The following is an 11,815-nucleotide window of genomic DNA, read 5'->3' as shown; positions in this document are numbered from 1 at the left end:
GCAGGTGTATTTAGAGGTGAATTTTGCTTGCAGTTATTGATGAATGAGCCTAAGAGGCAACCGTGTATATAAAGGCGCACATGTACATGCAAAAGGGACATAGGACACTTGGAGAAAACCCAAACTGACATGTTTTGCTTTAATTTCACTCTAGAGCAGGATTTGTCTGAGTGTCAAACATTTTCCTATGTAATCCAGGACATGACAGGAGGCTGCAATTGCAATAAATAACCTTCTTAGTAGGGGTAAGGGGCTAAAGGTCTACAGTGCCCTGAATATGAGCAACAAAATGCTAATACCTTTTTCCATATCAACCTGTCTTAGAGCACTAAAGTGGGGAAAGAAGAAAGATCACAATGCAGATGAGTGGAAGATGAATGCAGTACACTGTGTGTGTGGTACAGACGGCTCAGGAAAATCTGCTCCATTATCCTCACAAATATCCTCACTGATTTGTGCAATATTGGAAAGAACAACATTTTCTTCTTCCCTGTCACTCTCCTCTAAATTCTGGAGATGACAGACACTTCTACACTACAGTCAAGAGCCTTGACACATTTCTATTCCCACCATATGGAGGATGGTCTAATGCAGATATCAGAATATGGTAAGAGGGACTCTGTTTTCATTAAAGAATGGTAGAAAACATGTGGAAACTGCTGTCTCTTGATCCAAATAGCCATATTTCAGCAGGTAATCAGAAATACCAGCATTTGTACTCCTCTTTATTAAGACGACATGATATTTGTTCCTGCTTCGTGGAAATAAGATGTTGCTTCTCTGTGCGACAGAGGAGATGGTTCTGTTCCATGCAGTGATTTCGTTGCCCTACCTGTCCAGGAAGTAAAAAGAAGGCTAGAATTTGAAATGGAAATATTACCACTGCAGAAAGACACTGATGTAAGACAATGTAAGATTCTGTAATAAGATGATGTCTGACAGTGACTGGGAACCTCAGCATATTACCTAGTTGGTGCTTCCCTAGCAACAGATAAAAGCACAGGGTAAAAAGAAATACCCACCTGTTCTGCATCTGTTCAGGATTGTAATATTGTTTGACTGTGTATAATACTCAATCTGTTGTATCTCACAGGATGAGCTAGGGGCACTATATGTGTGCATGGAGGAGCTGCTTTGAGCCGAGTTTCTAGCTATCCTGAAAACGTAGGCTGGCTGATGAGGTACCTCTTGCACACAATTGATTGTGGACTATAAACCTATGCTCAGAAATCAATATTCACTTAACACCACATTTTAACAGGCCAATGCAGTACAAAATAACAGCAGTTACACAGTGCACACATTTACACTCAGAATAAACAGGTCATGAAATAGAGCTTGGCAGAGGAGCTGGAGATGGGGCAGGCACTGTGGAAGGGGACAATGACAACTTGAATATGTGGAGAGGTACAGAGTAGTTGCAGGTCCCAGAGATTTTTGCAACTGAATGTCCCAGGGGTTTTGTGGTCAATACGGCTTCAATGAGCTATATGCATTCTCTAAGCATTAGAGAACCTCTAAGAAGGTTTGTCCTGAGGCCAGGCAAGGTCATCCTTTGCTCGATAAGACTAAATTTGCTGGGGTTGAGCACAGAAATCCATCTTAACCCACAAAATCCAAGTCTGTTGCTAGCTGTGGTAATGGGTGAGATAGATAGATAGATAGATATGTTGCAAGGGGCAAAACAGAACGGAGCAAGAATATAAACTGTAATATAACATCCTTGATCTGGGATGGTATTTTTCATATGCTATAAAGAAAGGATTTGAAAAGGGAACTGAAAGTAATCCAGAACTGGTGTTTACCAGGGACTTTACGTGTACGTTTATCGAGCTTTACTTGCAACCCACCCTGGAGTGAGTTGCAAGCGCAGACTTCCAGTTTTTAGGAAGATAGGCTGTAGTCTATGTCTTGACAGGCTTGAGGAGTGGACCCACGTGAACCTCATGAAGTTCAGCAAGGCCAAGTGCAAGGTCCTGCACCTGAGTTGGGACAATCCCTAATATCAGTACAGACTGGGGGATGAATGCATCGAGAGCAGCCCTGCAGAAAATGACTTGGGGATACTGGTAGATAAAAAATTTGATATGAGCCAGCAATGTGCACTTGCAGCCTGGAAATCTATATCATATCCTGGGCTGCATAAAAAGAAGTGTGGCCAGCAGGTCAAGAGAGGTGATTCTCCCCCTCTACTCTACTCTACCCTACCCCACCTGGAGTCCTGCGTCCAGCTCTGGGGTGCCCAGTATAAGACAGACACGGACCTGTTAGAGTGCATCCAGAGGAGGGCCACAAAAATGATGAGAGGGCTGGAACACCTCTCCTATGAAGAAAGGCCGAGACAGCTGGTGTGGTTCAGCCTGGAGAAGAGGAGGTTCTGGGGAGACCTTACTGTGGCCTTTCAATCTATAAAAGGGGATCATAAGAGATTTTTTTTACTAGGGCCTGTAGTGACAGGACAAGGGGCAATGGTTTTAAACTGAAAGAGGATAGGTTTAGATTGGACATAAGGAAGAAATTTTTTACAGTGAGGGTGGTGAGACACTGGAACAGGTTGCCCAGAGAAACTGTGGATGCCTGAACCCTGGAAGTGTTCGAAGTCGGTGGGATGGAGCTTTGAGCAACCTGATCTAGTGACAGATGTCCCCGCTCATTGCAGGGGGGTTGGACTAGATGATTTTTCAAGGTCCCTTCCAATCCAAACCATTCTATGATTGTACGCCTGAGGAAGAAAGAGCTCCAGAAGGTGGGGTGGTAGGACATACTGTGCCAGGTCCCTCCCTGCAGTCAGAAACTGAACCCTGCACAAGCTCTGACAGAACTCAGACCCTTGTTTTAAAATATTGCGCTGGAATATTAGCCTGACTGTTACTTAAAATGCTAACATGGCAGAAGCAATGGTGGGTACCATATCTCGGAGCTCAGTGCAAACTGATTGGGGGAAAGTGGGGTGCAAGTTGGGGGGAGGTTTTCAGTGACTGCTGTTCGGGGTTAAGGCTGTTCCATTTCTCTTTTCTGGAAGCCTACTGTTTCCCAAAGGTAAATCAGTAGTGGGAGGTGCCTGGATATGGAATAAGATTAATAATGTGGGAAGGAAAGATGCCATTTAAGCCAAGTTAACGTGGGCTTAGCAACAGGGGAAGGAACAGAGCCAGAGACGGCCAAGAACTAGCAGCTCCAGAATATACAGAGGAGGCCATAGGCATACTGCTGTGTTTGGAGATGTCTCGCTGTGTCTTCCCTTCAGCCACCTAGGAAATGAAAAGGAGGAATGAATCCCAGTTAGCCACATTTATGCTAAATGTCTGGCTGCAGAACCTCCAGTTTGGAGCACTAATGTGAGACTACAGGAAACTCCTGTGGCCAGGCAGCACGGCCTCCTATTTCTGCTTGTCTGTGGAAGGAATAGCTCGAGGTATAGTGGTCCAGGGTTCTGCATGCATGTGGTTTCCCTTGCTTTGATGTCCAAAATCACACATTTCTAGATCCAAGATTTTTCAACTACTGTCTCTAGGCCACTTGACTTGCTGCTTTGTGAAAGCGACAAAGCAATGCATACCTGGGACATTTCTGAAGCAAGAGATGTGCTGGCACTGTCTCCTTGGAAGCTTAGGGAAGATGAATAAAATAAGTCTTCCTGTCTTTCTAGAGCTGTCTGCTTCAGGTGCATTTGAGACCAAATGGTATTTTCTGCAAACAGAAGTAAAGCAAGAGTCTTATTGTGCTTTTCTTGTGCACACCTTGGAGTCTAGTGAACAGAAGCCTAGGGGAGCTATTTTAGGAAATGCACTCACAGGCTGTGTGGCTTTTAGAAAATACATATTCTCTGTTCAGTGAATGGCCTGTTAGTTTGTGGGTTTACTTGTGAGGTTGAGCAGACTGCAAAGCCAATTTGCACTGTACTTGAGGATCTTTAGGTCCCTCTGGGACTTTCCCAGCTGTCTGTCTATTTTGTAAGGGGCAGGTATGTAGTACCTCAGATGGAATGTTTAGTTTGTAGGTGTATAGTGCTGGGTGTAAGGCTTTTCTATACAGCAGGAGGTAGGTTTAAATATTAATCATTTATCTAATGATGCTGGTTTCTTTGATACCCTTTGGAAGCTTTTACAAACATAAAATATTTAAATCTTATTAAGGTCTGTTGCTAAAATGCTAGGGAGATAAATGAAATACAGACTTAGGATTACATAATTGCGTGTAACAGGATTTTTGTAACTGCTATGCTGCTGAACGTAGTAACAGGGGCTGTGTCAGGAGCTACTTATCTTGACCCAGTAAGTGAGGGCCAAAGGCAAAAGCATAGGAAAGGAGGGGGAACCCAAATCCCATAATCCTGGTGCACTGATGTGTTTACTCAGCAACCTATGGATACAGCATGTCTGACCTCCCCTTGTGATTTTTTTTTTTTTTTTTTTTTTTTTTTTTTGCAACCCCTTTATTTGAATGCTGTTTGGAAATAGCTTCATGGTGTTTGAGATGAACAGAAGTGTTGCCAAAAGACACAGAAACACTTCTGAAAGCAGATCCAGGCTGTCCCATAGGTTGGATAGGAGATCGTGGAGACACTGCAGAAGAAGAGACAGAACTATACGCAAGAGCAATGCAATGTAGGATCTTGAAATCAACAGGATTTGAATTTCCCTGTGCTGAGCTGTTTCTCTGATTCTGTGATACGATTGATGCTTACCAAGGCATTTGTTGCTCTCAAACATGCCGAGTATCTGGTCACACTTCTCCTTCTGGTTGCCGCTGCTCTCGCATGTACACCACAGGGAGACCTCCACGCTGGAGTTACTGACATAGTTGGGTGTCATGGGCGTGCCTGTCCCAAACCCCCAGAAACTCAAATCAGGATTTACTTCACCAAATGAAAGAAGCATCATGCGTCCTGTTATACTAAAGGAAATGATGCCCTGGAGGCAGAAGCCTTCCATTGTGATATGCATGTTACCCAGGAGAGGTCAGGAGCCCCTGTGAGGTGACCCAGGCCCCATGAATCTATGTGAAGTCTGCTGGGCTGTGAGAAAGTGTGGAGACTGCTACCCCTGACTCCAGGAATCTGATGATGAGGTATACTGATAACCGAAGCTGGTGCAAGCATTAGGTTGAAGATGTGAAGCCTCTGCAGGAACTCAACGGTGCTACTGGCATATGGCGGCAAAAGGCGCTCTTACTTCTTGTGTAGCTGGCAACACTGTGTGGCCAAATGCTTTTTGCCAAACAAATGCTGCACACCTGTGGTGTGCCATTCAGCCAGAGTTAATTTAGCACAAAACCAGCAAAGACATCTGGAAAACTGGAAGGTATAGTCTAGATCTACCGCTTCTGAGATACTGCTGCTCTTTACAGCTCCTCTTTTGAGCCACTCAGAAAAAGTACTAGCAGGTTGGCAGTGAATGCCTAAAACCAAAGACGACTTTCCTTCTAACAGCTGGTAGTGCCATGTTCTGGCTGGCTCTGAGAAGATAGTATGTATGACACTAACAAACCAACAGGACTCTAAAAGTCACGCAGTGAGGGAATGTCATGTTTAATCACTGCTGTGAGGGGATATAACTCCTGCAGCAGGGATTAATTAGTTCATACAGGCCCAGAAAGCCCTATTGGTCAGGCATTTAGAGCACTTTGCACCAGCTGATGATGCAAACGTGTTCAAAAATCTCAGTGCTACTGATTTGACAGCAGAGGATGGGACAAAGTAGAGCAATAAATGCCATGGAAGAGCTCTCTTTGGGCTGCATTTACCTCAGAAGCGAGAGGGAGCACTAGCATCAATTAGGCTAAGGCACATTCATTGGTATACTGAGCACTGTCTCCTGCAGGAGAGCAAGATGGTCCTTCACAGCATCAGAGCACGCCTGCAACTTTGTGGCCTGAAAGCATCCACCCTGTATGTTCCTTATGTTCCTGTGGATATCACTTACCAATCATCCCCATGTAAGCCTGCAGGCATGCAGCATGGTTGTGCTGAGAGCAACCATCTGGAGACATGTCTGCAGGTTGACAATTTTGTTGGAAGTCAGCCAGTCGGGATCTGTAGAAAGGAAAATGAGACTATCAGTGTCTATGCTGTTCTCTTCTCTTGGGTAATGTCCGCTGCTGCCAGACCTACTTGCAGATATGGTCTTCTAAGCAGGAGTCCAGAAGCCAGAGGCAGTTGGGTTTTGTGTTATACTGGAAGGAACAATCAGGAACAATAGTTTTCCGGCGCCGTTCTCCACAAAGTTCATCCTGGCATGGACAGAATAGGATCCTTTTGGTGAAATCCTCGGGGACTTTCTCAAAGAAATTCCTTAGCCCTCTGTGGCATTTGCGACGGTCACACGTGTCCTCGCTTCCTGCACCCTTGGTGCAGATCGAGGCATAGTCTGTGCGCAGACGAACACACTTCTTGCTCAGATTACAGACATGAGTTGCTTTCAGGCATGGATTTGTTGCATCTCCTGCTAACTGTGAGCCTATAAAGCCAAAAGAAACCCAGAAACAATGAAGCAAGTCTCCAGAAGAGATTCTGTGTGGAAATAGGAGTAAGCCTTACTTGATGGTCAGATTAGGAACATCAAAAAGAACAAACTAAATTAGTCCTGCTATGTGCCTGTAGTATGACGTTGCAGTTATGCTAGTTACAAAATCATATTTTTTATTGGTTCATGTTAGGGTGTTTGTTTCAGAGGATGCATCATTGTTGGTTATTCCCTATCTCATGGGCCTGGATCTGTGGCTATATTTACTTTTGGTAGGGGGACAAATTTAGGCAAGTATCCAGAACAGGTGTTCCTCTGATTAAAGGGACGATTACCCCAAATTGTTCCTCTTAATAATTTTCAGCCCCTGAAAAGATAAGAAAGGGTAGCATTATATCATGTAACTGTTACAGTCCTTACCTGATAACAGAGCTGCCAGTTTATTATAATCTGTCTTCCAGTGTTCTTCATTTGCTAGATTCTCATAGGGAGAGGTCTCCAAATTGAAATAACCTAGGCAAGATACAAGATATCTTATGCAGTGGGAAAAATGCTTTGTGAACGGCTTTTTTTTTTTTAATTTGATTTTTTTTCTTATTTGTGCCTGGCTGTTTCCTCAGGCTGGAGTTCAGAGATGCTCTGTCTTGCTCAAAGCCAAATGCCAAGAATGGTTCTGCTGGAGATGCAAAGGTATTACTGTGTAAAAACAGCATTACATTTTGTCATCAGATTTCCTCTGGCTGGAATTTGGTCTATGTTGTCACTTTGGTTTTTCAGCCTCAGTACTAGTGAGGAGATGTGCAGCACAGGTGGTCTTTAGTGGGAGGCCAAGTAGAAGCATCCCACTAAAGCTGGAAAGCAGCAGCATGCTCAAGGATGCCATTACAGTGTATGTCATAATCACACATCCATTTTCAGTGAGGGACAGATGTGACCATTTTGAGGTGATTTTCACAGCAGTCTCTCCTCACAGCACTAAATCTAACTGTCTCAGAGTAGCTATCTTTTGTCTCTTAAGGTCCCTGGTGTATTTGAAGGGCCGGTCCCACCCCAGATCAGTTTTCTCTACTTATCAAACAGAGCAGTAATGAATTCTCTTCACTAGGAGATGTGGTTCCAAAGTGATACCTGCAGTGTTGGGAAGTGGCCTTTCGCAGTTGTTTTCAGATGTGGGGCAGGGGTGAGCCTTACTAGTACCTTTTAAATTCATATTATTTCATCTCACCATCTGTCATGCTGGAGTGAACGGTCCAGAAAACGCGTAAGCAGTGCTCCTGTCTCTTCATGCGCCGGTGACACTTGCAGTGCAGCAAAGAGCTGTTTCCGAGGTCTAGCTCTGCATTCAGACATCTGACCCTGCTATCATGATCCAGTGGAAGGAAGCGAGTCTTAGCCAGGGCACAGTTTTCCAGGATCCTGTAGGTGGCATTGCAGGTAGAGTCCGAGAGGCACAGCTGTTCTGCTGCTATGCAATCACTCCTTGGCAGAGCCAGGAGGTCTCCTGGTCAAGTAGGGAAAAGATTGTTAGGATCATAATCATGATGAATGCCACACAAGCACCTTGTCACTGGAGGCATCCTATACTGAGTAAGGACTCCTCTCAAGAGGCAGAACTGTTTGGGGTCTTTCCTATGGAGTAGCAAGGAACAAGAACTGTCTCCATTTAGAAACAAAAGGATGAGTATTAATGTATGAAAGAGAGAACAAGAGGTTAAAGAAAAGTTTCAAAAATAATTTTATTTAATAAAACCTTTTTTTATCACCCTTAACTCTTTCAACTTGGCCACGATCAGGGATGGCTCTACTTTATGGAGCAGTAAATCCCTGTGGAAACCTTCAGGTTGCTGAGGCCTGCTTTGAAGAAGCTCTTCTATCTGGGTAATGAAAACCGCAGTGCAATAAGCACATAGTAACACCATACTGCGTGCCGTGAGTCAGTGCTGCTGCCACTGCTTAAGTATATACTGGTCATTAAGAGATGTACTGAGAAAGCCATTTGTAGGCTGTAAAAACAACTGCTTTACTGGCTTGGAAACCTAAGAATCGGAATGTGTATTTTTTGCACAATAGAATAAATTCTTAACATAAGATGCAAGTAGCTTCATATAGAAGTGCTGATATGCAATCAATTTAAGTATATAGAACCCAGTCCCTGAAATCCCTGCCAAAAATGCCGGGATGCAGGCTTGGCCTGCCGGCTTTCATCTGTTCATTGATTGTCAACTCTGGCTATATCTCTGTGTGTGTATATTTGCATAACACATGCATTGATTATATATACACATATATATATACACACATACATGCACCACCTATGTAGAAGTACTAAAGAACTTCAGTTTAACAGTATAATCTTTAAAACTAGACTTTTCTTTCAGCTGTTAAATTTTTTTATATGGACTGTTGTCTCCTAAGGGTAATACTGGGGTGGTACCTAGCGTTGTGTTGTCACAGGTAGGTGAATTCAGTCCATAATCTTTCTTCATTTCTCTGGTATATGAATCTGTGTTTACAGCACAAGTACAATGAAGACCTGGAATAAGACTGTTTGCTAATAAGATTTATATATAGGCTAGTATGTTTCTTCCCTTTAGGACAATATTGCTTGGCTGGTTTTAGGAAATGACTGTGCTGAGCCTTACATCTACCTTGAATGTTCTTTGGGTACCTGATCTTACTTATCATTTTCTTGTTCAGCAGGTGCAGTAGTACTGTTTCAGTCTGCCTTCACTACAGATTAGAAAAAAAAAAAAACTTGGTACAGCTCATATTACCTGGTATACCATCTTTACCATCTAATTTGTTCTCTCACTTCCCTCACTTTTGCTGGCTTCATCAGTTTATTTGCTGTAAGCAGTAGGCTGCATAATTCTATGTGTCTGCTTCTCAAACTTTCTACTTTTCATACAACCCAGCAATACTGTCTAGATGTCTCTGTCTCACTTCTACAAATTTCTTTGCTTTTCTAGCAACTTACTGTACTTTGTTGTTCATCTGGCTGTTACGTAGAGACTGTATGACTTTGTAAGCTCCCTGAAAAACAAATCTCTCAGAAATGCTTTGCACCCAGCACAGTGGGTTTTGGTTTAGGCATTACACCTAGGCACAACATTAATGAACGTTCTGCGTGTGATTACATCTTGTAAGGTTGCAATCAGTGCAAATTCGCAATAGCAAATTGGTCCATTCTATACAGTAGCTTCTGAAACCCTAAACCAAGCGAACTGTTCTACCCCGCCAGGCCAAAGTACCATCTCCCGCAGTATCTCGTCTCCAACAGTGGCTTGCAGCAGCTGTTGTAGGAAGTTCCTAAAAGGACAGGATGCACTTTCCTAGCCTTAAGAATTCTGCTCAGCAAGCATGTGAGCTTGAAGTGACATTTTTAAAACTTTAAAGTGATACAGTAATTGCCAGGGTAGAGCAGAGCTGGGTGTAAGTGGATGGACTGTATTTCTACCACAGGCTTGTACCAGATGCTTCAGATGAAGTTGCTGTAAAACAGTCCTCCTCTACAGACATCATTTAATAGCTATGCATTGTCTTAAGCCCCTAATACTTGACATGTTGTTTCATTTTTTTAAAACTTTGTCTTAGTATTCCAGATAACAACATGGAAGAATGAGAAAGCTAATTCTTTCCTAGACCTATGGCCTAGGTTGCAGAACATGTTAAAGATGCATGTGTATGGGAGTCCTTTCTGTAATTTAAAAAAAAAAGTTAAAAGGTAATAATCAATTCACAGACTATGATTATTTATACCATAGAAAAAAGGCATAGGTAATACAATATCCCCTTATTCTCCCTTTTCACTCCACATCCCGTCATATGTATGTATTATTTTGATGCCCCTGGTGTACCATGCTATTGAAAGAGAGGACAATCGCAGAAGGGAAACCTTTCCTTTATTAAGCACAGTTATCAAAGAAGCATTAGTATTTGGACATGGAAAATTGTGGGAAATCTATTGTAATCATGTGGCTGCAAGTGCTACTGAGGTCTCAGTGCAATAGCCCATTTTTATAGTAGTCATTGTGATATTTAGCAGCTGCAGCTTTTTCTGAGTGTAAAGCACTGGCATTCCATAGCCAGGGTTTAGGAATGCTTCAGAGCAGTTCTGTAACTTCTCTATTTCTAGTCACTGCACAAGAGATGAACTGGAAAGAGGAATAATTTCTCTCCTCAGCTTTTGTGACTTGGCAGTCGTAGAAGGCAGAATAGAACAAACAGCTGCATCTCTGCAGGAGCTCCTTGGATTGGTCTTTGCAAACTGAGCTTCATCTCGGAAAACTATCAGCCTGAAGCATTTCAGAGGGGGACTGCAGGGAGGGTAGGTATAAAAAAAGCTCTCAGCAAAGTCAGTGTGAGAGAGGTACAGCGAGGATCTTGTTAAGGCAGGTCCAGCGAGAGCAGATGCTCGCTTTGTGCCTTTTCTGCGCGTTGAGGGATCAGCTCCTGGCTCCTGCCCGCCTCTGCTGCGCCTGAGAGGACCAAGGCTCGGCCTCGGGGACAACCGCTCCCCCTCCCCAGAGCGTCCCTGCGGTCCGGTCGGGTTTCGGGTCAAAGCAGCAGCACGCCCTCCCCGGTCCGACAAGCGCGTGCTCCCCGCCGCGTGTGCCCGGGGCAGCGGGGTGCCCGCCGCTCGCCGCAGCCGGAGCGGGTGGCCGGGAGAGACGGGCAGCGGCCGGGAGCCCCGAGCTCGGGACGCGCCGGGGCACCGCGGGACGCCCGAACGCGGGGAGCGACGGGCGCCGGCCCGCGACCCCGCCGCCGCCTCTGCCGCCCGCAGCCGCCCCGCCGCGGGCACGGGACGCGGGTGGCCCCGCGGGTCCCGCTCGCCGCCCGCCGGGAGAGGGGCGGGGGACGCGCCAGCCCGTCCCGCCGCACTCCCCAGCCCGCCCCAAGCCCGGCGCCCGCCCCGTCCGCCGCCCCGCGCTCCGGGCGCTGTTACCGGCTCGGGAGAGGAGCAGCCCCAGGAGCAGGGCGAGCCCCATGCTGGAGCCCGGCGCCGGCGGTCGGTGGCTCCGAGCGCCGGGGCTGCAGCTCACATGCTGCGCGCAGCCCGCCGGCGGTGAGCGGCCGCCGCCCCGCCCCGCCCCGCCCCGGCCCCGCCCCGCCCGGCCCGGCCCGGCCCGCCCCCGGGAGCCGGCCTTGGGGGTCGCGGCTGCGGCGGGAGGAGGGGGCGTGCGACCGTGGGGCTGGTGGCGGGAGGGGGCAGCGCGGCGGGGCAGGCGGGGCCGAGGGGCAGCCCGCTGCGGCTGTCCCCAGAGCGTGCAGGGGAGCTGCTGGGCCCCGCCGTGCAGGCAGCACCGGGACGCGCTTCCCAGGCGAGATTTGCAAGGACGATTCAAAAG

General features: G+C 46.1%; 1 protein-coding gene across 1 annotated transcript; it reads right to left on the bottom strand.

The window, feature by feature from the left end:
* Nucleotides 1-3,098: 3,098 nt before the first annotated feature.
* On the bottom strand, nt 3,099-11,455 carry LOC104031313 (GDNF family receptor alpha-4). The gene is made up of 8 exons (XM_075715484.1): nt 11,413-11,455; nt 7,690-7,965; nt 6,885-6,977; nt 6,113-6,458; nt 5,925-6,034; nt 4,688-4,822; nt 3,560-3,690; nt 3,099-3,251 (listed from the first exon to the last, which is right to left on the bottom strand). The coding sequence occupies exons 1-8, from the start codon at nt 11,453-11,455 to the stop codon at nt 3,117-3,119; spliced, it is 1,269 nt and encodes a 422-aa protein (XP_075571599.1). The 3' UTR covers nt 3,099-3,116.
* Between the last annotated feature and the right edge of the window lie 360 nt (nt 11,456-11,815).

This window comes from Pelecanus crispus, chromosome 8 (assembly GCF_030463565.1).
Source record: "Pelecanus crispus isolate bPelCri1 chromosome 8, bPelCri1.pri, whole genome shotgun sequence".
NCBI lineage: Eukaryota > Metazoa > Chordata > Aves > Pelecaniformes > Pelecanidae > Pelecanus > Pelecanus crispus.
Note: the sequence above shows the minus strand (reverse complement) of the source record. Positions and strands in the feature narration are given on the sequence as shown.